This window comes from Mesoplodon densirostris, chromosome 6, assembly GCF_025265405.1.
Source record: "Mesoplodon densirostris isolate mMesDen1 chromosome 6, mMesDen1 primary haplotype, whole genome shotgun sequence".
Classification (NCBI taxonomy): domain Eukaryota; kingdom Metazoa; phylum Chordata; class Mammalia; order Artiodactyla; family Ziphiidae; genus Mesoplodon; species Mesoplodon densirostris.
This window is the reverse complement of record NC_082666.1, coordinates 10,004,668-10,032,500: the sequence shown is the minus strand read 5'-3', so window position 1 is coordinate 10,032,500 and position 27,833 is coordinate 10,004,668. Positions and strand designations below refer to the sequence as shown.

General features: G+C 39.0%; 1 protein-coding gene across 4 annotated transcripts in view; it reads right to left on the bottom strand.

The window, feature by feature from the left end:
• The window catches only part of MAPKAP1 (MAPK associated protein 1), a 235,332-nt gene that overhangs the window by 174,939 nt on the left and 32,560 nt on the right, over positions 1-27,833 (bottom strand). For 3 of the 4 annotated variants that reach the window (XM_060101586.1, XM_060101587.1, XM_060101588.1), the window contains exons 3-5: positions 24,228-24,555; positions 21,692-21,781; positions 10,620-10,768 (exon numbers count right to left, since the gene is read on the bottom strand). In XM_060101586.1, coding sequence (XP_059957569.1) covers positions 10,620-10,768; positions 21,692-21,781; positions 24,228-24,486 — 498 coding nt within the window. In that variant the 5' untranslated portion in view covers positions 24,487-24,555. Of the gene's footprint in view, positions 1-10,619; positions 10,769-21,691; positions 21,782-24,227; positions 24,556-27,833 lie in introns of those variants that run through there. The other variant, XM_060101589.1, reaches the window with a different exon arrangement.

Below are 27,833 nucleotides of genomic sequence, written 5' to 3'. Positions count from 1 at the left end.
AATTCCTGCGGATAGAATAAATTAAAGACAATACAATGCAGTAAAGAAGGCGGCTGTGGAGCCTCACACATTTGGGCTCACATCTTAGACGTCATTTGTCCTTTCTGTGATGCTTGAATTTCCTCACCTGTACAAGAGTAATAATAAAATCCATAAACAGGAATGCTGTGAGGACTGACAAGCTACTATATATGAAGGGTCCACTGAAGGACATGGTACAAAATAGGAATTCGATAAAACACAGTTATGGTGATAATGATAAAGAAACTTTCCTTAAAAGGGAGTTTAAATCCCACAGGCTAGATTTACATGAATTTTGTTTCTGAACTAAAACATTAACATCATAAAAAATACTTGTTTTAATGCTATGCACTTAATAAAATGGGGGGGAAGGGAGTTCACCATGGCTGAAAAAAAAAAACAACCCCAGCAAGTTATCGTTTTGATGTCATAATTAGGAAGGGAAAATGAAAGTCAGCAAAACCACAGTTTTAGAAAAGTGGTTATTAGATTTTCTTCTTTTTACTGTGGAAAAAGTCCTTCCTGTTGAAGAAGGCAGTGAAATTTTATCACAGCTATTGCTATTCATAAATCTTATATCTATTTTAATTCAATCTGGCCCTAGCCTCTGAGTCGCTGCACCACAATTTGATTACTATAACCATACTTTTTAACTGCTGTCAGGAAAGACAGCGCCTTATACAAACATCTGCTGGAACACATGCCTGCGTTCTCCAGCACCAGCCTTAAATCACGCTCTGGTGATGAATCTTTATCTGACACTAATACTTTTTAACTTCATACAGACAATTAAAATGAATTGTAGCTAAATGCACATATAACAAATCAATTTAATCTTTGGTTGCATAGTAGCATATTTTGCAAATTTCCTAAACTTACTTTCTTACATGTATCTGTCTAGGTGTTAAAACTTCAATTTAACAGAAAGGAGTGGAGATATTAATAAAACACTGCTCTTATGATACTGCCATGTAGCTGCAAGCCTCAGAGAGTAATGACATTTGAAATTTATCACTGCCATTTTTTAAAAAGTCCACATTTATGTGTGGAGAGTGCCAAGCTGGGCTTCATTAAAGAGTGACCAAAGTTGCCCTCAAGGAATTAATACAATCAAAATTTAGACAAACTCACCCAGGATAACAAGCTGGGTGAACGTCACTGCTGCCTCCCAATTCCAGTCTTCCATATCGACCTATACTGCAGTACCTACCACAGTTACTCTACAGTTAGTTGTTCACGGGTCTGTTCCTCTGCTCAATCAGATGTACCTGAAGTCATGGACCACTGTCATAGTCCCCAGCACAGGGCACAACCCTGACTATGAAGGGTGGTTCCTCCACTTGTTGGCTATATGGCCACTCTTATCTTCAAATTCCTCTATGGTGGTTAGCCCTGTCTGATTCATCAGTGCCTAGCACAGAGCCACTATGTCATAAACACTTAAAATGAAACAGTACAATGTGGGCACTTAGTAAATAATTTGTTGGATGGATGGATGGACGGATGAATGAATCCACTCTGCATACCAGGAAGATCAGTGGAAAGAAATAAGCATTTGTGGGACATACACTAGATTTGGTGTGTAAAGCATTTCCCTTCCCCAGCCCCATATCTCATCATTTCTTTATTACATGTAAGAAAATTGAGGCTTACAAAATGCAGTAACTCACTCAACAGACACAACTGATAATAAGAGCTAAACCAGTCTGTCAGATTTCAAGTCCACTGGTAAAGGGAAAAGTATTTTGGTTTTAAATTTTGAAAAATTTCAATTCTTAATAATATTTTGTTTCCTGCATATCAATGACTGTAAAACAGTCTAAGAAAGGAAGCTGTCGTAATGGAATAGGACTTGAATACCAGCTCTGCCAAATACTAGTGGGATATCCTTGAGCAAGTCACTTTTTCTTTCTGAGCCTCAGTTTCCTCATCTGTAAAATGGAGATAATGCTCCCTCCATCACAGTTTTGTTATGATCAATTAGAAGAGGAAAGTAGCAACATATATGTAGAAGATCAATTCTTCAAGAGTTCAAGTTTTCCCATCTATAACCTTCTACATGTCACTGATGTCAATTACCTCCCAATCACAAAACTATGGAATCTTAAAGCCAAAAGGAATCCAAGAGATCACCTAAGTCAAGTTCCTCATTCTAAACATGCAGAAACTGAGGCTCTGTCAGAGAGCTGGGAGGTGCCCTGTCCCAGACTCCACAGTATGGCCACGGCTAAAACATCTTTCATGTCTGTGTTCTTTCCACCACATGGTCTTCCAGTACCTGAACTCAGGTTTCCATTTTGTAAATACGAATGCCATTAAGAATGAAAATTAAAATCTCTAAGGATTAGAACACCTAGATTCTATGCCCAGCTGGGTGACCCTAAGCTGTCATTTGATATTTCTGGATAGCTGTTTTCAAGATAATAAAATCAGGGCCTAGTACTTTAAGTGACTAGATAATCTCTCCATTGCAAATTATGCAGAGCGAGGTGCCCCAGATGAGAAAGCTCAGTATAAAATCCCACCATCCCCAGTCCCCACCACACCTATAAAACAGATTGTCTCCCATGCTTTCCCTGGGGACTCCGTGTTTGATATTCATTCCAACCAGATTTCACTGGCTAATCTTGTAATTAATTAGCCAGGAAGAGGGTAGTACCACAACAGTAATCTCATTATAACAAAAATATGTCCACGTTTTACCTCTTATTCCCCTAACGTCCAAGCATTACAATCAGTATATTTTCTTAAATGACACCTGACATCTGCCTCATTTAAAATTACTCTCTCATTTTCTCCTCTTAATGGCCTGATGAGCTGGGTGAGGCATCTGAGAGTATGGCCCTGTCTCAGAGAAGAGGTGACCCACTTCTGGGGTGATCCCTTAGCCAAAGTTCCAAAGCTGGCTATGAAGCGGAAGCAAAACAGAGGCTCCTGCCTCCTAGCCCACTCTCATCTCAGAGACCACTGCCTCAGACGCCCCAAATACAAACCAAACAAACAGGGTGCACCCTATCCCCTCCAAAAAAGAATATGAGTAGTGTCTTCAAGGACATGGTAACAGGCTATGATCTGTCGTCAGTAGGCCCAAACCAGCTCACGATGGTAACTTCTGCCTCACCCTCGGCCCTCTTTCAGTGCTTCCTAATTCAGGGATGGTATCATCGTCTATTCAGTTCCTCAAGCCAGAATCTGATCTAGAAATCATCCTTGAACCTCCTTTCTCCCCCATTCCCTGCCATATAATCAATCCATCATCCAGTCCTATCACTGTTACCAACTACATCTCTCTTGCATTCATCTACTCCTTCTCCGTTTCCGATAAGTAAGCCCAAGGTATCATCTTTCTTACCTGGTCCACTGCAAAAAGTTTCTTGATGGGTCTCTCTAGCCTCACAAACCCTTCTCAAGTGTATTCCCTTCAGCAGAGCTTCAGGGATCTTTTCAAAATACAAACCTGATTACCTTCCCTCCCCATTAAACTTGTTCCAGGCTTTCCCCTAGTCTTAGATTACAGAGGACACTTCTACCAGCCACCTGTGGTCTGCCCCTGCTGCTTCACCTGCACCACAATCTACCTCACCCTTGGGTCTCCAGCCACACAGCTTTTTCTTCCAGTTCCTCCAAATTTCCAAGCTCCCCCTTGCCTCAGATCCTCTGTATGTTCTTTCTCCTCACACTTCACCTAGCTAGTTCTTAGCCTTCAGCTAGCTCTCAGGTCAAGAGGCACCTTCACAAGGATAACCATTTCTGACCCCCCCAGACTAGGTCAGATGCCCGTACGATAACTCTCTCAAAGCCTCAAGTATCTCTCCTGGAACTTGGTAATTAATTGGCTTTGATTATATATACTATGACTGCAATTTTACACTTTGTTTGGTGATTATTTACATAACATCTATCCTCCTGCCAAGAGAGGAATCTTCATGAGGTCAGAAACCAGATCTGTTTTTGCTCACTACTGTATCCAGATTTTACTTAATAGTGCCTGGTACACAGTAGACCCTCACTAAATAGAAAGTAAATAAATGGCAATGTGGTAAAAGGAAACGAATACATCTCTCAGCACTGACCATATACCAGGCACTTTGCTATGTATGCATTTATAATTTTCATTAAATACTCACAACAACATTTTCTGATAAGTATCATTAACCTCATTTTATAGACATGAAAACAGGCTTAAAGCAGCAAAGTGATTTGTCCAGTATCTCACAGCAAGTAAATGGCAAAGTTAGAATTCTAACCCAAGCCTGACAAACATGTTCTTCCCACTGCAAAATTCTGCCTTCCTTTGAAAAGCCTCTAAGTTGATGGTGAATTCTGCCTCTGTTGGAAGTTTCTAGAAGATGGCTCCACAATCAGAGGAAGCCTCCACAGACTGGCAGGGCTCAGAACAAACTGCAGAAATGAGGCTTGGACAGAAAGAGCTCAGAGTGGAATAAGCTAGTTTTAAGAGCTAAGCCTTGAGAATTTAACTTCAGAATAGGATGCTGAAAATGCTTTTCTTTTTTTTTTTTTTGAAAATGCTTTCTTTTTGTTGTAAGATTCCTATTTAATTCATTTTGAATACCACCCAGGCAAAAATCCCAAAGTCGGCCCTCAGGATTTTCAGTACAATGTCGAGCAACAGGAAGAGCACTGCATTAGTATAATGGTAAGGGGAAAATAATCTCAGTAAAATCCATTTTTAGGGCTTCCCTGGTGGCGCAGTGGTTAAGAATCTGCCTGCCAATGCAGGGGACACGGGTTCAAGCCCTGGTCCAGGAAGATCCCACATGCCGCAGAGCAACTAAGCCAGTGCGCCACAACTACTGAGCCTGCGCTCTAGAGCCCACGAGTCACAACTACTGAGCCCTAGTGCCACAACTACTGAGCCTGCGCTCTAAAGCCTGAGAGCCACAACTACTGAAGCCTGCACTCTAGAGCCCTTGCTCCGCAACAAGAGAAGCCACCGCAACGAGAAGCCCGCGCACCGCAATGAAGAGTAGCCCCCACTAACCGCAACTAGAGAAAGCCCGTGCACAGCAACGAAGACCCAACGCAGCCAAAAATAAATAAATAAATTTAAAAAAAAACTTTTTTAAGACATTTTTAAATTAATGAATTTGGTCCTTTTATTGGTATATCACGGTGTGTAAAAAGGTAGCAAATATCTAATATCTTGCTTTAGAACTAGAACAGACTAATAAAAACTGGTCTATAAAAAGGAAGACTAACAAAATACAGTCACAGAGGTAAGTTGCCGAGAGAGTAACTGCTGAAATGATGTTGGGACTTTACTCTCCTTTACTGAAAAAGGTATGTAAAATAAAGCCAATGGAAAAGTGAGACAAACAGCTCCTAATTCAAAATACAGTTACCTTAGATATTCCCTCTCTCTCTCTCTCTGAGACCGATGCAGCCAACTGCATCGGGGTGGGGCGGGGGGGGGGGGGGGGGGAGGAGGCAGAAATGTTGGTCAGAGGAAAGCAGCAAGGTCAAAGGCCAGAAGGTCCTTAGGCTCAAGGCCATGCCTCAGCTCAGGCAGCAATAAGCAAAAGCTGCTGTCTAGAAACATAACCAGCACTAAGAAGTCCAGGTTATAATTTTTCAGAAAGAGATCCTGAAAGTAAAGTAGCTTAACATATTAGAGGGGACCATTCCCACGATAATAGCAAATATTCCAAGTTCAGATGAGGAGCATTTTCCTCTAAAGGCAATTCGCTGACCTTTTCTGAGTTTGCAACATTTCTCAGTGGCTTCACACTTTCTGCAAAGTTTTAAGTGACTTCCTTTGAAGAGAGCTATTTAATGCCAGTGATTGTAGAAAACATTTGTTCATAATTATCCAGACATAGACTGGAACAATGCTGAAACAAGAGCAGCATGCAAAAATGTATTTAAGGACTATCATCCCAAAATGCTGCTAAAAGCTATTAACCAGTATGTGTTAATTGCCACAGCATTCATATTAATTTTCACTTCAGTCTCGACACTGTGGAATATTTCCCCTGATACATTTTAAACAAAGTTTAATTTAAGGAACTGCTTCTATCAACACTTATGAAAATTAACAGCCAAGCAATTAGCACTCATGAATTATCCCTTCCCCCATGCTCTCTGCAGCTTCCCTGTTAAAACAGTTTCTAACAGAGAAATGGTTACTTTCTAGCAAGTTAACACAATCAAAGTCACAGTTGTCTGTATGAACTAGCACTGGTTCTGCTTTTTAAAGCACTTGTCAAGGCAAACATGCTCCTTATATTTAGAGTATAATTTAGCTAAGTCAAATAAGTAAAATATTTAACGTTTTACTAAACTGCCAAGCAATTACTAGTATCAAACTACCCTCTCACCTGATGTTTAAAAAATATCCATTGCAACAAACAAACAAACAAACAAAGGAAGTAATTACTTGTCTTAATCTTCCTGTTTCAAGTTAAAGGTCAAAACCCCACTGGACTGACTCCCTGGACTTCTACAAGCAGACCATCTTCACCCAGTCTGCTGTACATCTTGTGTAACGATGCTAAACTCCTAGTTTTAAGAGCACATTTCCTCTCACTCGATCCTGTCAACAACCTAATGAAGTATAAAGGAGAGACAGCGTCACTGGCCTGCACCCTTTACAGAGAGAGAAAGAGGCAGAAGCGGGGTATTTGCTGAGCACTTCCTATGTGCTATATCTCAATACTCATCAGGAAGACACACTACCACCATCTCATTCCACATAGGAGGACTGCAGCTTCATGAGGTTAAGTAACTAGCCTGAAGTCATACCACTAAGTGGTGGAATTAGGACTTAAACTCAGACCTTACTACAAAATAGATCTGCTTACAAACTAAATTACACTGCCTCTCCCCATGCTAGGTGCTTTATCCTATTTGATGATCTCATCAGCTTTGTTAGGAAGGAACTCTTAATTTCTTTGCATAGGTAAAGAAACTGAGGTTCAGTGAGGTGAAAAACCTGACTGAGGTGACACAACTGATAATCAGCACCATTTCTTTGTTAGTAACTGGATTGACAGGGGACGGGTATCTGAACTCCTAAGGGTCTACGGATGATGATAATATCTGTAAACGCAGTTTAACCAAAACAGTGATGCCGATGTACTAGCTAAAGCTTCTCAAGTGATAAGGCATGGGAAAAGGGCTAGATACTTTCTAAAATAAGACCTCTTTTGAAAAAGGTGGAGAGACAGGGCAGAAATCCACATATTCAGGGGCACTTAAATCAGTGCTGAATGTTTACTGCCTGTCACTCCTTCATCGCTTCAGAGCAACTCCCTGTCACACCCAACATTTCCCACTTTCAGTGAGATCAGAAGGACTGGCACAAGAATATTCCTATTGTCTCACCTCTAAAACAGAGGTTGGTTTTGTTAATGAAGCTATTCAGAAGTCCTGTTTTTAACAAGCCCAAAGAATTTTAGGCAGATGGCTGAGCCTGGTTTTGTCTTGTCCGGCTGAGCATTCCCTAAAACCACTTGCAATCTGTCCTGGTCTTTTTTCAAATGATCAGTAAACAGAGTTATTAATAACCTATGAATCTAAAACAGTCACGGATAGCATTGCCAATCTGCCAAAAAGATAATATAAACACAGTAATAAACCTGATCAAAAAACTGTAAAAATTACAATAAAGCATATACCTAAGTACGACCTTTCTCTCTCGACTACATGCCTTCAAGAAATTATTAACCAACCACAGTTTAAAAATAAAATCAAATTATTAACCAGCTACAGGAACCAAAAACTATTTGAAAGTATTCGCTTTAATTTAGTACAATAACTAAGAGATGCTTACCCTTAGAATCACTAAAACCAACAATTCAGTTTGCACAAATCCTTAAAGAAGCCTGCTTACTTACAATGTAACTGTAAAGCCACACCAAAAACAAAATCCTTTTTTCAAAACCAATGCTAGTTTAATCATAAGGAGGATTTCACAGCAGTTAGTCTCTTGAGGAAATAGATAATTAAGTAGTTTTTTAGCATATTTAATTAGACCCCAAACTCTTCCCTGTCCCCTTCTCTCCCCAATTATGTACCATTTGCCCAAGAGACCTAAGCAACTCAGTTAATTATGTAAATAAGGCAAGCGTTATTCCCAAGAAAAGCATTGTGAAGATTTGTAGTGGAAAGAACCACATATTTTAGTGGCTTTAACAAACCTTTGCAAAAAAAAAAAGGGGGGGGAGGGGAACTATCAAAACACATGAGAAACTCTTACATTTGAGGCAAGAAACAGGGAGTTCAATGACAAGATGGTGAATCATTAAAACAGGACACTCATTTCACTTCTTAAATATGAGCTGAATAAAAATAAAATAATTCTAAGTTACAACAGTAACAAAAATTTAGTGCTGAACGTCAAATGATTTATGGGAAGAATCAATCTGGAAATTATTAAAGTCGACTCTCACAGAAAAGGCTTTATTATCAAGGGGTTGACATGATCTTAACTCTCGAAGCAGCCATGGTACGGTTATAACTACTACAATCCCATTATTATGCAATCACAAAATGCTAATTTCATCATTTTGAGGTGTTATTTGAATAGTCATTTTAATTTCTAGGTTACGAAAAGGCTTGACTCAAGTATAATTCTCTATTAATCATTGAGATGTCATTGAATATCATATTGATGCATTTCACAAAGATAGACTAATTTAATATGTACAGTACAATATCCTTCAAATATTAGCCACTTTCATTACACATCTGCCAAATGCATCAATATTAATAGATGAGAACAAGGGTTTAATTGTGTTTTAGCAATTGTAATATGTAGGATAATAAAAAAAAAGCACTGCGTCACAAGATAGACTTATCGATATATAAATCTTTCTTAATCGATTGTGCAATGGTGACTGGGCCATGCTCACATCCTTTGCTGATTACAAATAGACTTGACATGAGAAAAACATCGAGAGTCATAAGTGTAAACACATATTTAGCAAAAATAATTCCTTTGTGACTGAGGAAATGGCTTCTCTATTTTATTTTTTAATTTCAAGTTAGGTATATATAACAAGCAGAGTTCTAACAAATCCAAATCCTAAGTAATTTATAATAAAATCTAATAGTATAATGAAAATTCTAGAATATAGTATTTTAAAAGATCTGTGCTACTTTGCTGGCATCACAGCATTATCAAATACTAATTACTCCAGCAATTAACTGCATCCTCAAACAATGAGATGATAGGCAACGGAAGCAAATAAATTCTAGCCATGTAACCTAATCCCAATAATAACATCTCACATATCTAAATGAATCGATTGTAGTAGTTAAGAAAAAAATCCCCTACAGTCCAACTCACTAGTTTCCAGAGGCTGACATTCCTGTCCCCTAGGGGGACCCTTCCTTCTCTTTGCTGCATTCCACAAGAAGAAACAGGAAAAGGTGGCAGGGGCAGGCTGAAGAGCAGCTCTTCACAGGATACAATCTCTAATTTACTGGAAGTACTTTCTTATGTTTTTTGGAGAAAACTCCTGAGCATATTAGGATTTTATGCTATTTATGCATTTTGTTTCTAGTTTTTGTTCTCCTTCCCCGCCAACATCAATAACCTCACGTGCCAATGTCCATATATGCTTACTTAAACCAATGGAAACATGCTGAATTGTATGAGGTGAAAGTGTTTCAAAGAAAAAACATCTCCTTGCTCAAAGATGACAACTGACAGAACCAGCATATAACCAGGACTTGATTATAAAAAGTGCAAACATAAGCAAAGAGCTGTATGTTTATTAATTGCAATGGTGTTGAAATAAGACAAATTGTACACAATCCCTCCAGGCAACAAGCTATCACTCAGCACGCCCACACCACTGCCAGACAGCAAACATAATGGCAATAAATATAAAAATCAACTGCTACTGTCCTGAAAGAAACCCAGCTCAGCTCAGCACAGAGACAAAGAATGGCAGGGAATGGGGAAGAGAAGGTGCTGCATGTATTGATAGAACTATATTCCACCTAAAATAGTGGCCATTTTTCTAAAAGGAAAACAAACACACTTTAATTTAGCAACTGCAAATTGTCAGAACAAACAGGAAAAAATTAAGTCATCCTGCATAGCAAGTGTCAAACAAGATTCAATAAAACACTGACATGCAAAGCAATGTCTTAGAATTCTGAAATGAAGCTCTCACCTCTACAATTTCTGGAGTTATAATCAAGAATCAGACAAGACAACCCAAACCGTCTCCCAGAACCACTTTCATGGCTTTCCAAACAGTCAGACCTTGATTAATCACAGCCCAACTAACCCAAACCTTAGGAGAGAAACACTTAGGAGATAAAACAGGAACACACACACACACACACACACACACACACATACATATACACACGCGCGCGCACACACACGTATCTCCAGACTGTTTTTGTTTTCATCCTCCCAAACATATTACTGTGGAAACCACATTAAGCCCAAATCCAGACCTTTTTACACCCTCAGTCTTCGGAAATGTGAGTGACATTTTATATTTACTGAGTCCCTTTTGAAACCCTGAATCTAAATCTAATAAGAATAAGAATAATAACCAACAATAATTCCATCCAACTGAGGTTCTACCTAAAGGGATAGTTTCACGTTTACTTACCTTGCCATCAAATTTGGAATACTCATTAAAGGGGTTATTCAGCTGCAGAGGACACTGCTCCAGGCGTACAGATAATATTGACTGCTTTCCAGAATGTGGAGGTTTCTCTTTGAGCGACTTTTTTTCAAATAGTGACTTTAACTCCTGGGCTGTGATACAAGAGGAAGATAAAAACATCTTTGTGATTACAACACAGAGAGATAGCCTGTCCACCTTCCCTAAAAACTCTTCCTTAGGGCTTCCCTGGTGGCGCAGTGGTTGAGAGTCCGCCTGCCGATGCAGGGGACACGGGTTCGTGCCCCAGTCCGGGAAGATCCCACATGCCGCGGAGCGGCTGGGCCCGTGAGCCATGGCTGCTGAGCCTGCGCGTCCGGAGCCTGTGCTTCGCAACGGGAGAGACCACAACAATGAGAGGCCCACATACCTAAAAAAAAAAAAAAAAAAAAAAAAAAAAAACTCTTCCTTGGAATCTTGAGGAGGGAGTGTCCAAGACATGTTTAGGTCAGATACGTGCAAAAAGTCTCACATATATGTCTGTGCACTGAAAGAGCGGAGCACTGAAAAACACACAGGTCAGGTTTGTCAACTTAGAAAGACTAGGGTTTAAGGAAGGGGACAGAGGTCAGACAAGCCAACAGAACAGCCATTTTGTAAGAGCACTCACAGCCGTGAGACCTGAGATTCAGCCTGGCTTTGCCACTAACAGATAGATATGTGATTCTGGACCATTCACTAAACCTCTCTGGACTTGTCAAACCAGATTATCTTGAAGATCTCTCCTGGCTCTAATATGTGATTTTGAAGTTCTAGTTCTTGAAGGTCAAGGTCCACCTCTTAATCCTCTCACACTTTCCAATGACACCTAGCACACAATCTGGATGACAAAGATGAGGAGGCGGAAAAGGAGAAAGTATTTTTAATAATAATAGCTAACACTTACTGAGCAAACCAATGTATCTCATCTAATCCTCATAACAAGCTTAGGAGGTAGATATTTGCATCATCTCAATTCTGTCAACTGGAGACTGAAGCGTAGAATATTTTGATTAGCCCTAGGCCACACAGCCAGTAAGTAGCAGGGCTCAGATTTGCACCCAGCCATGGCTCTTAGCCATTAGGCACTAATGAACAAAGTAGACCTTCAATAAATTTTGTTGCATGAATCAATGAATAAAATAATGATTGAAGGAATTCAGGTTAAGTTATTAAATCAAAACCTTCAGCACTTATTCATTAGTGAACCAAGACAAGTTAGTTCCATATCTTCTCAAAGATCATTTCATTCTCTATATTAATCTGAATGTCATTTAAGGTGATAGCTGGATGATAAGTACATGGGGGTTCATTATACTTTTTATTTTGTGATGTTAGAAAATTTCCATACTTTATAACACTTTAAATGAATCAATCGTAGATCTTAAAATGGGCAATAAATAAGTTCAACCCATTCCATTCTTGAGCATAGCCAACTTGAACTGAGATCAAACATAATTGTGAAATAGTCACTTGGAACTTTTTAAAAAGGTAACAAAATTATTTTCAACAAACCAGTGGGGAAACTTTATCAAACGAGTCCTTATAGATTTAAGTGGCAAACCAGGAGAAAAGGATCTAATTCTTTTTTAAAATGTGGCACTTGACTATCCAATCCAGATTCTGAATATATAAGTACATGTAATCGACAGATTAATATGTTAATACCAACAGATTAATGCACATTTGAGAAAGTTTTAGATTACTATTGAAGTGGTATTTTAAATATTGGAAGTACTATTCTACCTGTACTCTATCAATAATTTTATTGCTACACTTTGGAAAAGAATAATCCTTTATTAAATACCTACGAGGAAAAAGCAAAAACAAAAAACCTACTAGGGGCCAGGAACCATGCCAGGTGTCTTCTCACCCTGTCCTCACAATGAGCCTGAAAGACAGGTTACCAATAGCTCCATGAAGAAACTGAGGTGTAGCAAACATAAGTCACTTATCCAAGTCCCTCTACTGTTATCAGTAGGGTTAAGTGTGAAGTGATGATATATTAACTCTTCCATTCTCAGACTAATTCACACTTAGACCTCTCTCCTCAACCTGTGACATTTTCCCACTTCCTCTTTTGCTTCCTACATCACAGAGAAACAGAAACAACCAAAAGAGAACTTTTGCACGCTCTCACCTGCACTTCCTCCTGCCTTCCCTCCCATCACAACATGGATGAACTGCCTATGCCCCCATCAGATCAGCCCCTCCTTTGTGCACTAGATTCCATCCACTCTTGCCGACGCAAGGGCATCAATCAAGCAATTCTCTTCCATCTCGCTTCCATTTTCAATTTTTCCCTCTTATTGGGTTAGTCTCATCAGCATATAGATACTGAAATACTACTCATTAAAAAAAAAAAAATTCTCCTGTACTTCCATACTCCCACCCAGTTACTACCCTATTTTTCTGCTCCTCAAAATGGTTGTCTATATTCTTGCTGTCTAATTTTTCTCCTCCCATTCACACAAACCCACTCCAATCAGGCATTCAGGCTCCACCACTTCATCAAAGCAGCTTTCAATGAAGTCACCAATGGTTCCCCTGTTGCTAAATCTACTGGTCAATTTTTAATCCTCATCTTACAAGACCTCTTGGTAGCAGTTGACATTTCACTCCTTCCTTTTTGGAATCCTTTTCTTCACTTGCTGTCCAGGCTACTCCTTCTCAGTCTCCTTGCTGATTCTTCCTCCTTTTTCCCTCAAATCTTTGGCATTCCCCAAGGCATAGTGTTTGGGCCTTTTCTTTATCTACATTCACTCCCTCAGTGATCTCATCCAGCCTTATGATTTTATATACCACTTTAGGGAATTCCCTGGTGGTCCAGTGGTTAGGAATCCGGGCTTTCACTGCCGGGGGCCAGGGTTCAATCCCTGGTTGAGGAACTAAGATCCTGCAAGCTGCATGGCAGGGCCAGTAAAATAAAATAAATAGGTAAATACCATTTTACAAGAGGCAAAACTAAATTGCAGTGATACAAATCAGAACAATGATTGCCTTTGGGGAGGAGACTAACTAGAAAGAGGCACAAGGGAACTTTTCTGGGGTATAGAAATGCTGTATACTTGACTGGAATGCTAGTTACACAGGTGTACGTTTGGCAAAAGTCATCAAACTGTACATTTAATACCTATACATTTCAATATATGTACAGCATACCTCAATAAAAAAATAAATAAGGGAAAACCTAGATAAATATCTTCTGTATGCTGATAACTTCTAAATGATTATTCCTAAAGACTCCCTAAAATTATAGATTCAACTTCATATTTCGCACCTCCACTTGGATGTCCAATAGGTATCTCAAACTTTACATGTCCGTACCAAACTCTTGATCTTCCCCACAAACCCGCCCCTCCCACAATTTTCTTCTCAGTTAATGGCAACTCAGTTTTGCTAGGCAAAAAACTTGGGTGTCATTCTACTTTTCTCTTTCTCGCACATCCTATTCATCAACAGAAACTTAAGAAGATATCCAGAACCACCTATAGCTACCAAAGCTGGATTATTACCACCACCTTCAAACTGGTCTTCTTTCCACCCTTGCCTCCCCCACCCCCAACCAGACCCACTGTCTCTTCCCAACACAACAGCCAATGAATCTTTTAAAATACAAGTTATAGGGACTTCCCTGGTGATACAGTGGTTAAGACTCCACGCTTTCACTGCAGGGGGCACGGGTTCGACCCCTGGTCAGGAAACTAAGCTCCCGCATGCTGCCTGGTGCAGCCAAAAATTTTTTTAAATTTTAAAAAAGAAAAAAAAAAGTTATGAACTTCAGAATACGAAAAAAATTGATAAATCTGATGACATAAAAATAAAAACTTCCTGGGCTTCCCTGGTGGCGCAGTGGTTGAGAGTCCGCCTACCGATGCAGGGGACACAGGTTCGTGCCCCGGTTCGGGAAGATCCCACATGCCGCGGAGCGGCTGGGCCCGTGAGCCATGGCCGCTGAGCCTGCGCGTCCGGAGCCTGTGCTCCGCAACGGGAGAGGCCAAAACGGTGAGAGGCCCGCGTACCGCAAAAAAAAAAATAAATAAATAAAATAAAATAAAATAAAATAAAAAGAGGGGGATATGAATGTAAATATGCTTATATATATTTGTAAGTGGACAGAAAAGCCAAAACCTTTTTTAAAATGACATCTAAAAGAGTAGAAGACAAGGAATGAGGCTAGATTTCTCTGGTTTACCTTGTTTTATGTATTTAACTTTACAACCATGTAAATGTCTTGTGTAATTAATAAAGAAAAAGTGCAACCTCTAAAAATAAAAGCAAAATGAAAAATGAACTTAAGTGTAATATTTAGTTGGCAGTTTAACTACAAAAGGAATTACTTTAAGTAACTTTATCATATAGCAATTTGACTGTACATTCCCTAATAGAACATATCAAAAAGACAAAAAAAAAATCTTAAACTGTTTTCACTAATCATAATGTTAATAATAATATTGGTATTTCTATTCTGGAACCAAGATTTTGAGCATGAGAAAGGATACATAAACATAAAATCAAAAGTAAAAATCCCGGGCCTCCCTGGTGGCGCAGTGGTTGAGAGTCCGCCTGCCGATGCAGGGGATACGGGTTCGTGCCCCGGTCTGGGAGGATCCCATGTGCCGCGGAGCGGCTGGGCCCGTGAGCCATGGCCGCTGGGCCTGCGCGTCCGGAGCCTGTGCTCCGCAACGGGAGAGGCCACAACAGTGAGAGGCCCGCATACCGCAAAAAGAAAAAAAAAAAAAAAGTAAAAATCCCTAAGTCTGAACTGGAATTATCAGCATTAACTCACAATGTATTCTCTCTTTAAAAATCTATTTTTTTCTGAGCTCTTCTCCCTGAAAAGGCCCACAAGGAAAACAAAAATCAATCCAGTGAGCACCCCTAGAGCTCAGTTGTGGTCTCTTAATGCCATCTACCACTAAAAAGAATCAAGACTCCCTGGAAAAACAGCTGATTCCAGATTTGGGGAAGAAAATGTGCAAGATGAACTTGCAACATCTTGTTACACAAGAAAGCAAGGAAAACTATGAAAGATTACTGGAATTGTGTCAAAAGAACTTAGCAGCAAATGTGAAGGGACTCACTATACAAAGGGACAATTTCAGCATAAAAAAGAATAACTGCAATGAATTGAAAAATATAAATTATGCTTAAAAACCCATGGGTGCATAATGATACAAAGGGAAAAAAACCCTCATTGGTCAGCTACATGGGATGCTAGGGAACAAACTCTTCATTCTGAAAACAACTGACAAAGGTAAAGAAGCAAGCATTTATCCTGCTGTTCTTGTAGGGACTATACCTGAGGATAGCCAAATAATAGATTAGGGAAAGTTCTTTATATAAAACAAGTTGATAAAATTAGAAATCACTATTTCACACCTCTTAATGAAATAATGAATCTAGGTGATACTCATTAATGGCCACTGAAACTATCAGATAAAAAGCTGATGGGAGTAATTTAATAATGGATGGATAACGCCTGATTCCACCATCAATCTTGTCCCAAAAAACACAGTAAGACATTCCATGCTTCCTAAAATGATGCAATAGGAAATACAGATCAGCATGTACACAGTGTTCTTACCAAAAATCAAACTTCAATCTGAGCAATTTTGTAGATCTAACCACCAGTTTATAGGAGATAAAGAGGACAGAGGAACACAGTAACCATGAGGATACGATTAGCAAAAGCCAGAATGTCGGAAATACTACGGGACAAATGACCCAGTTTCTTCAACTAATAAATTACAAGACTAAAAAGTGAAAGAGAATCTATAGATTAAAAAGGAAATGACACATATTGCCCAAAAGTAAGGTGTGGACCTTAGATCTAGACCTGAACAACAAAGTGTGTGTGGGGCGGGGCGGGGGGGAGAAAGAAAAAAAAATTGAGACAATCAGGAAAATATTTGATAATAGTAAAGAATTCCTGTTAGTTTTTGGAGGATAGTGGTAGTGCAGTTTTATTACATGCTAAAAAACACATAGGGCTTCCCTGGTGGCACAGTGGTTAAGAATCCGCCTGCCAATGCAAGGGACACAGGTTTGAGCCTTAGTCCGGGAAGATCCCACATGCCGCGGAGCAACTAAGCCCATGCGCTGCAACTAAGCCCATGTGCCACAACTACTGAGCCTGTGCTCTAGAGCCCGTGAACCACAACTACTGAGCCCGCGTGCCACAGCTACTGAAGTCCGTGTGCCTAGAGCCCATGCTCTGCAACAAGAGAAGCCACCGCAATGGGAAGCCCACGCACCACAACAAAGAGTAGCCCCCACTCACCGCAACTAGAGAAAGCCTGCACACAACAACGAAGACCCAATGCAGCCAAAAATAAAATAAAAAATAAATAAACAAACACATAAGTATTTAGGTATGCACTTATATGATAGCTAGGATTTGCTTAAAAATAATCTGGGAGGGGAGGGGAGGTGAATGTCTAAATGACGCAAAACGAAACATATATTGCTAACTGCTGAAGCTGGGTGATGGGCACGTGGGGTTCATGACACCATTCTCTCTACTTTTGTATATGTTTGAAATTTTTTTTCTTTGTTTTTGTGTTTGAAAATTTTTATAATAAATAGTTGTTTTAAAGAAAATTCAAGCTAGGGGGAAAAAAAAGTAAGTCACACATCATATTAGTACTCTGATCAAATCACCTCACCCAGGGTCCTTATAGGACTGTGCATGATCAGGTCTCCCATTACTTACTTCTCTGACCCCACTCCTTCCCTTGCTTACTCTACTCTAACCAACAAGGCATCCTTCCTTGCTATTCCTTGAGTACATCAGTCACACTTCTGCCACAGAACCTTTGCACTTGCTGTTCCCTCATCTTAGAACACTCATCTCCCAGTATCTGCCTGGCTCACTCCTTCACTTCCTTCAGACCTCTGCTCATCCACCACCTTCCTAATGAGACCTTCCCTGATCACCCTATATAAAACAGCAAGATCCCACGCCTAGCATTCCTTACCCACCTTAGTTGGGGGATATTGTTTTCTATGCCACTTCTCCCATTCTGACACCTGACCTCCTATGTTCGTTTAACTGCCTTTCTCCCCAACAACCTCCACGAGGGGAGGGACTTTGTCTTGTTCACTGCTCTACCTTCTAGGCCCATAATAGTGCATAACTGCCTTTGCATACTGTGGGAATTAAATAAATACTTGTTGAATGAATAACTCTGGATCAGAAGAGCAGAGAAAGTAGTTGTGGGGATAGGGAGCAGAATGGGAGGAGGAAGGAGAGAGCAGATTGTCACAAAAAAGCAGAGATATGATTGGAAAAGGTCACAGAGCCCTTCCTCCTGGTTCTAAGCCATTCGTAAGGCACAGCTATACTTCTTGAGTTGCTCAACTTCAAGCTGCTCTTCAACTTTGACTTCACTTGCTTTTCATTATTTTCAACTGAAAGTTTTTAATATAGAAGCTTTGGTACCTTTCCCGAACACTGGCTGTAGCTGACACACAGAGAAAGAAAGGTACAAGGGAACCCCAAAGACTCCTCAATATTCAAAGCTCCAGGAGCAGCTCCTTTCTGCCTATGGTATGGGAGAGGATGGAGCACAGTGGAGAGGCTACACTGTTTGGGATCAGATTGGCCAGGAGAAGAATTCTGACTTTGTCACTACTTGTAAGTAAGTAACTTGGGAAAGTTGGTTAGCGCCTCTGTCCTCCAGTTTTCTCACCAATAATAATGAAATATTAACAGCTAATTTGCTCTACTTGCATGAAGATGAAGTAAAGCTAGTGGCTGGCATATCATAATCCAGTGGTGTTCAGAGCTGGTTACCCATCAGAATCACCCAGTGAGCTTCTGAAAAATATAGATTTGTAGACCCCAACCTCTACCTACTGAATCAGGAATTACACAGACAGGGCCTAGAAATGTATACAGAATGTCATTATAACATGCACTTTTGGATGCATTTCTGACTTTTATACAGCCATTGTATCTGGGAACTGTTGTCTTAAGAAACCAATAATAGAAGTTATATTAAGAAAACTTCAGGAATATTCATAAGTAACTGATAAAAACTACATTATTGTTTTAAGTTATTATTTAACTTCACATGTAAATAGCCTTGAATTCCAATTAGACTTCAAACTTCTTAAGGACAGGAATCATGTATTCCCCAAAGCACCTAGCACAGAATTACTATGCACACAGAAGTTGTAGAAGAAATACTTGTTAAATGACTCAATAAATAAGAATAATAACCAACTTTCTAAATAATATACCAACACCATTTTAAAACAATAAAATTAAAATACTAGTCTTTGATTTGAGATTATTCCTGAAAAAGCTGTCTCCCAATGACATCGTCTTCACATTTATCCATGCAGTAGTTACAGAAATACTAAAAGAATCTTACTATAAGGTATTACATTTACCATGTGGTCTCGTGGCATATGGGTCAGTAGGTTCATAAAGAACTTCGAGGTATGGACCAGATGGTTCCTAAGATCCCTTCTAACTCCTCTATGAAAAGGAAGCATTTAGGCAGTGTCTTAAAGAATAAACTGGATGTAGTAGATAGAATAAGTGTGGAAAAAAGAACATTCCATGGGAGGTCATCATATTCATAATGATGATTCTTCTAGCGGGGAATGAAATAAAACAAAGATAAAAAACAGATGAAAGGATTTTTAACAAAATGTAATTAGCAGAAAAAGAATGAGGAAATGAATGAATGATTACCTAGCCAAAATTCCCAATTAATATCAAAACGATTCGGTGGTGGCATTTCTTGCCAGAAGAGAGTATGTATTTGAGAGATGTGTGAAAATAGAATGGCTGATCCATTTGCCAGGGAGATGTTTAGTGGACTGCGGACTCCACTTTTCTAACACATTTCAGGATAACCAGAGTGCCAGTCTGTGGTAATGATAGAACCCAGCTTAACAGAAAATTAAAGGCATTCTTCTGTGCATTGACGAGGTTCCCTCTAACCATCAAGAGTAACCACCAGGCAGGCTACTGGTCTGGCCAGAATCAAGGTCAACATCTCAAAGCATGGGCAGGCACATTGAGGAGCCCTTCCAGAAATAAGATCACAGTGTCAATTACTGAAATCTCTGAGACAGAAATAAAGGGAAGGAAACTGAGGGAGAGAGAAGCAGATATACATAATGGACAGTGTGGTTAAAATGAAAGCCAACAGGGGACTATCTGTTTCTCCAGCACATTCTGTGAAACACTGAACAAAAGTTAAAGTGGATTAGACTTTAAGGAGTGGGGGGGGAGTACCAAAACTTATTAGATGCATCAAAATTTAGGTTGAAGACATTACTTCTCACATTGTGAAAGGGGTTAATGAAGATACATGTGAGATGCTCTACTCATTTATTAATTTATTTATTTATGATCATTTTAAGATATGGAAGTGAAGAAGGCAAAACAAAGGGTAGCTGGAGAGATGGGCTTCTTAAACTGGCTCTGAATTCATTAAGGAGAGATAAATAGGAAAAACATTAAGACATACAAAAATATTGAAGAAAGTAGACAAAATAAATGATATAAGGGTTTTCCAGTTTATGCTAAATATAACGGAGAGAAGTATTAACTAGATCAACAGAAAAGGCCAGCCTGGAGAGGTTTTTAAAGTACCAAGAGCAAAACTAAAAAGACATTCAAGAAGAACTATAGGAAGTCATGGAAGTGAGATATGAAAAAGAGAAAGAAGTGGATTTCTCGTTCTAAACAGTCGTTATTTAGAAGCAATCATTAAGAAAATCATACCCACTGAACACTCCTGGGTTTACAATTATAGTAGGAGAAAGCAATAACCACTTTATATGACATGGTTTAGCAGAAAGAGATTAGCCTTTAGGTGCAGACAGTGCTAGATACAAAACATGGCTCTACTGCACCACCACTTCCTAGCCTTGTAACTTAAGCAAGTTAAGTCTCTGTGACCCTCTGTTTCGTCTGTTAACGACAGCAATGATACCTACACCTTATAAGACCATTGCATTGGAGGTAATGCACATAAGGTACTTACCACAGCACTAGGTAGGTGCTGCTGTTAATGTGATAATCATTAATATTATTGGTTTCATAAATATTATGTAGCAAAGGAGTCAGTCAACGAAAATTGATTGGACATGTATTATATGCCAGGGTGGTAGAGGGAGGTGCTAAGAAGATACAAAAGACAACTGCAGACATTTATTTCAAAGGAGAAAAAAAAAGTCTAGGAAACATGATAAAACATTAGAAAATATTTTAATAGCATTCTATTTTGTACTTTTTAAAAAAGTGTTCTCTTCTTGCTGAGATTGAAGCTTTGAAAATACATAAGACAGCCAGCTTTTTAATGTATCAATACATACCATATGAACACATACTGCAAATGCTAATACCAGCAACATAATGGTCTGTAAGCTAAAGGAAAAGAATTAGCATATATGCAAAAAAGATTGTTACTGGGGCTAATGAGGCAAGGGAAAGTCTAGGTTAGAACTGCCAGGAGGGATCTACAATCCAGAGGCCCATCCAAATCATAGGTACACCCTGGCTCTAAGAACAAGGTACTGGCACAACAGTTTCTACAAAATATGCCCTGCACTCATCAATTCTTGTGACCCAGGAGGAGGAGTGGCCAAAAAGACAAGACCTAAAGAACACACAGCTTCAGCAGGCCAAGGCACCCAAGTGAAAGAGTTCAAAGCTTAAAACACAAGAGGTGGGGCCTCCCTGGTGGCGCAGTGGTTATGAGTCCGCCTGCCGATGCAGGGGATATGGGTTCGTGCCCCGGTCTGGGAGGATCCCATATGCCGCGGAGCGGCTGGGCCCGTGAGCCATGGCCGCTGGGCCTGCGCATCCGGAGCCTGTGCTCCGCAACAGGAGAGGCCACAACAGTGAGAGGCCCACATACCGCAAAAAGAAAAAAAAAAAAAAAAAAAAAAAAAACACAAGAGGTATCTGCCTAGAGGATTTAAAAGGATGAATTAAAATTAAAAGCTCTTATATAATAATATAAACTAAATATATAAATCTCAAATTAACAATTAAAATTATTTCGATTTACCTGATTGCTTAGAATTTCTTTCTTTCCACTGAATATTTTTGCATTTGATCTGGTTTTGTCTCTCTTTTCGGAGTCGTTCTAATCTTTGAGCTTGAAAAGAAATATTATAACTATAAGTTTGTCAATGAAAGTTTACTATAAACAAAGACATAATTAACTACCTTTATATGAATAAAGATGTTTTATATTGCATATGTAGGGAAAAAGTCATAAAATTTTAAAGGTGGCACCCCTGAAAAGCAAATACCAACAAAAACATGGAAATATTCTTGATTTATAATTGAAATTAGAGGATATAAAACATTAATAGAGATCATAAAGATAGTATTAACATGGAAGAGAATAATAAAATGTGAAAACTTCTGTGATTAATATGACATTTCATTATATAAATCATTAATAACGGTCTTAAAGGAATTTTAATGCACAAATGAACTGAAGTGAATATTACATTACAGGAATAAAATTACTGTTATGAATTACTCTACCCGTTTCAAAAATTAAAGATAAATGAACTCAGACTAGACTATTAAAGTTTTAAATATAAAATCCTTTATCTAAAAATCATGAAAATTATAAAATGTCAAAGCTATATAAATTAGCATAGCTTTTCTTCAGTGGGCTGAAACAGTTTATAGGTAGTAAAATAAATGATTTGTATCTTTGTAACATTAGTCAAATCTTAAAAAGAACAATTTTTCTTATACAAAATTTTAAGATATGCTGAAAGGACTAAAAAGAAAATTCCCTGGTCACTAGGATACCTCACAATCCTAATTAATTATTAGCATCCAAGTACTAGCTTAAGAAATTCCAACAATAATAACAAAACCATCATCTAAAATTGTGCATTTGTGATTATATTACCACTGGCTGATTGACCTTCCAAAGTCAGTGAACTGATCTTTTAAAGAAATACTGTCCAGCATACATTAACAACTGCTGCACACGGAGACTACAATGGAAAAGAAAGTCACAACTGATGTCACCTCTTCAAATTAGTTTCCTCTTGCTAATCTTCAACTTCCTATCCTGGCACAATGCTAATAAAATAAATAAATAAAATAAAGTTTTCTTTCAACCACTTCCAAGATAGGAAATCTTACATTCCTGCCTTAGCCTTGTGGTAGGGAAACACTGAAACTAATCTTGCCAGAAAATTAAACTATGCTGGCAAAAGCATTCTGACAATGTCACTATATCTAACCAAATTCCACGGAAGAAAAATACATTCAATTGCAATTAATAAATGTGAAGGGTACAGCCAAAGTAATATAATCATAAAGCTCTCAATTTTGCGGCATTCTCCTACTGAAATCCATTCAACCTGTCATAAAAGATATCATCTCAATAACTTGCAAGGAAGTCAGTTTCAACTAGAGAACCGAGAATCAATGGTTCTAAATTATATTCAAACCTTCACTCAAATCCTATTTTGATAAAAGTTCCTTTAGATACTGGGAAATGCTATTAATTATTTTCATCACGAGAGCAAATTATTCTTGGTAGATGTCACAGAATGCTGAATTCTGAACCAAAACCTTAACATGCTTTGCACTGTGAGTTGTATCCTGCTCTACCTGCAGTACTCCTTTACATACATTTTACATTTGGACTGTGAAAATAAACATATAAATATTTTCAACGTTCTACTATATATCCTGCCGTTACTTTTCCTGGGAGTTAGCAGGTTATTGCTACTGATTAGGAGATTATATTTTTTGATTATCTAAAAAAAATATTTTGTAGAATACCCTGTCGTATTTGAACAACTAGATTATAAAGTCTAAATAATTTATCTAAGTAAAGGACTTCGTTTATCACATTGTCCTTGAAATGCTCCCAAAAAACTTAAGTGTTTCAAATCTAACGACTAAATAGATATATGCTAAAGTCAAGCATTTTCAAGCCACAATTATCAAAGGGTACAGATCAACTAAATAAAGGTAATGTATCAAAAACAGGGGCACCTTTTCTAATCTCACACCCAGTGTAGGAATTCCTACTAAAAGCAGGCCTAACAAATATTCAGTTGTCTCCCTCCGAACCCCATACCCTGCTACAATTCCTCCAAGGCAAGAACTGTCTCGGGCAGCAGCACCCTTGGCTGGTCAGCTCTCTGTATTAAAGTTTCTTTATCATGTCAACCTGAAATCTGCCTCCAGGTAGTCTGCCTACTGGGAATAATGTTGCTCTGTGAAGATACACAAAACAGTCCACTTCCCTCTCTACACGGTCACTTTTTAGAAACGGAACACTCCTCTCATAGCCAACTTTTTCACCTATTCTTCCTCTGTCTGCTTCCTTATCCCTCTTCTGTCTACCTCCTTCTAACAGCATCACTACAGAGACTCTCTCCATTCACAGTCGCAGAGATGGAGAGACTGCTTAGACTCACTGTTAATTGTAATACATGCACATTCCTGTTAATGCACAGTAACTTTCCCCATTAAACCCATGCCAACGTTACGCATTATTCTATAAGATTGTTTACTGATTTAAAGCTCAGAAGACATGACTAAAAGGCAATGTTTACCTGTATTTGAGCGTCTTCTAATACCAAAGTCCCAACTTGAGGTAATATCGACTGACTGGGCATATACATAGCCCTGAGTCTCACCATTGCTTCCCTGAATTTCTGACCCACTGTCTCCAGGCATTGAAGGAGGATGAATCTTCTCTAGGTCAACATCATGATCAATGAGAACCATCTCACACATTCCTGTGTCATCACTGGTCACATGTGACTGTCGAATATGAGCTAGAATGATAGTTGGATTGTCCAAGAAGGCCATCCTTTCTGTGGGCCAATTTCCTTAAAAGGCTATTTTCTTCTCTTCATATTGTTTCACGGGCTCACCTACCTAGAAACACGATGTACACAGCAACATTTAAGAATAAGGCAGAAAATGACTGAATCATTTTTCAAACAAATTCAATGTGGTAAAATGCTACCTTGAAAATCAACATTTGTCCCTGTAGCTAGGAGCTTAAAAGGATTAAGTCCAAGTTGAAAGGAAATCCTTATAAGCTCTAGGGGCTACTGCTCTAGTCAATGAGATCTCCATGGTATCAGAGAAGATGGCTTACTCTTTTACAAAACAAGTAACAGTAACTCCTTAGGCCATTCAAATCACATAACCACTGTTAAAACAATAAATTTTCCTTTCTTTCTCCCTTCATTCCCATGCAGTCTTCTCATTACTTTATAAGGTCATGGGGGAACAAGCTGTATCTTCCTCAAATGATGTGCTAAAGTATGAAACTGTGTTTCAGTTTACATTTCCCCCTCCTGCCATATGGTTGTGAAATGTCTAAAAGGGCACAGACAATGCTTTCCGAGTTACCAGGAATTTTACAAAAACGGACCACCAAAGTAATTTTGTTCAATAAATACATTTTCCTTCCTTCTGATTTAAGATAGTATTGTGCTTTTAAAATAAAACTTATTAATCAAACTTGTCTGCTACCAGATTAATTTCTTATTTTAGAAACCTAATTATAAGAACTGCTTCCTGAATCCTGTTAAAACTGTAACGATGTTTATTCTGAGAACAAAATGGTACCTCCTCAGTTAAATGGGAATACTCAACAAAGAAAATATTACAGAATAGTAGTTAGGAAACTAAGGGCCTATAGGCAGAACTGGGTTCAAATCCTGGCCCTATCACTTGCTAGCTATGTGATCTTGGTCAAAATAACTTTAACCTCAGTGAGCCTGTTTTCTTTCTTCATTTGTGAAATGGGGATTGCAGGGAAGAAAGGATATATAGATGATTAGGTAGGTAAAATGCTCAAAAGAACAGCTGGTACATAATTTTAAATTAGCTGTTATTAATAATAATGATGATGCTGATGGTAAAAATACCATTACCAACTTCAGTTTTCAATTCTTGTTTAAAATAATCCTAAAATATATCAACAATTTATCCTTCTCTCGTTAAGTTCACAGCAGGTAAAGTAAGTGTGTGCTTCCTTTGTAACAGAGGACTCTGCAGGTCATCTGGGTCACCTCCCTGCTCCTCTAAAACCATTATGAAGTGCAAGGAATGTGAACGGTAGACTGAATATGTTCCTAGGAACAGTCCTAGAAGATATTTATTTTTAGAAAGACCTAGAACACCAGATTTTCTTGTCATTTGTTTCTTCTAGAAATGGAACATAGGGGGAAATCTAGTTAAAAAATCATTATGGGGCTTCCCTGGTGGCGCAGTGGTTGACAGTCCGCCTGCCAATGCAGGGGACACGGGTTCGTGCCCCGGTCCGGGAGAATCCCACATGCCGCGGAGCGGCTGGGCCCGTGAGCCATGGCCGCTGAGCCTGCGCGTCCGGAGCCTGTGCTCCGCAACGGGAGAGGCCACAACAGTGAGAGGCCCGTGTACCGCAAAAAAAAAAAAAAAAAAAAATCATTATAGCTAACTGAAGTTTTAAAATTTTTTGTCTGGCAACATATCCTTCTATTAACCTCACCTGGTGGATCTTAAAGATACTGAGATTAAGAGTAAGTTTGACTAAGGAGCATCTCTGATCTAGTGAATTACATTAATTTTCATTTTTTCCCTTAAATATTCACTAAGTACTTATTTTACACTGAAGCTAATAGGAAATGCAAAGGTGAGTAAGGTATGCCTGAGTCAAAAAGTTTATACCCTAATATGACTTAGTATATTTCCTAATATCATGGGATTCTTCTAAGTGTCAAATTTCTGAGACATTTAGTCGCAGAAACATTAATGTCAGCCCACCACTTTAAGTGTATTAATCAGAAAAATTACAGAAATAAAGGGGAGCATTTAAGTTTCACTTGTAAAAATAAGTTCTTATATAACCACAAAGATGTATACAACCATAGATTTAGTTATGACAGTATTTGTTTTGTAACAGAACCATGGAATCACAGATCAACAGATCTACAAACATCTTTGTAGCAATCACGACAAGCATCTTCCCCATGAAATTAAGGCAACTAGGCACCAGCACAGGGGCAGGTGTTTTCAACTTCATATTGATTAGTTCTCCCCCACAAAAACAAGGGCTTTCAGTGAGAAGCCACATATTTAATGGGTGTTCTGGCACCAAAAAGTCAAAGGACAAAGCGGCAAAACTATACTGGGGTACCTTCAACAGAATCTTTTTCAGGAAAATGAACCTGTTCCATCACCTCTTATGAAGAAAAGAGTTATGGGCAAACACTTCTGAAGGCACATACCAACTCCCTAACTATCCTAACAGAACAGAGGCCCCCAAAACACCCTAACATGAGTAGGTATCTTCTCTATTAGTACACTATGACTTCATACAGTGAGGAATCTGTATGAATCACTCAACAAATATTTATTTAGTTCCAATTCTGACAGGGAACTCCCACAGGACTGCCCTGGGAAACATGTTTTCCACCTCCTATGATGTACTTGAGGATTCAGACTGTAAGTTCCACAAGGACAGGGGCCATAATACCATATCCTTTCTGGCAACAAAGAATCTTACACACAGCTGGAATTCAATAAATATTGCTGTCTGACTTCCAAGGACTACACAATTTTGTTTCAGAGATAAATCATATATGAGCATGTCGTGTGTAAGTGTGATTATAAAGAACTGCTTTTTAAAAAAATTAATACAGGTACAAGAGCTTCTCTACAATGTGCCCTTCAAAACTGTCACCCTTCGGGCCTCCCTGGTGGCGCAAGTGGTTGAGAGTCCGCCTGCCGATGCAGGGGATACGGGTTCGTGCCCCGGTCTGGGAGGATCCCATATGCCGCGGAGCGGCTGGGCCCGTGAGCCATGGCCGCTGAGCCTGCGCGTCCGGAGCCTGTGCTCCGCAACGGGGGAGGCCACAACAGTGAGAGGCCCGCATACCGCAAAAAAAAAAAAAAAAAAACTGTCACCCTTCAAAACTGTCACTATCAACTTATTCCAAAACTACTTTTCACAACCAAAAGAATGTTTTAAATCACTCGGACAGCAGCAAATTATCATTTGAAGGTAGATTTGATTTCTAAAACAAAGATATTCCGAACACAGACAAAAAAGCAAGTTATTTTCTCTGATCAGTTGTGCAAAGATCAAAGATCTTTAAAACCAAATGCTGGCAGGGGTTCAGAGAAATGGGCACTCTCCGTGCACTATAAGAGGGAATGAA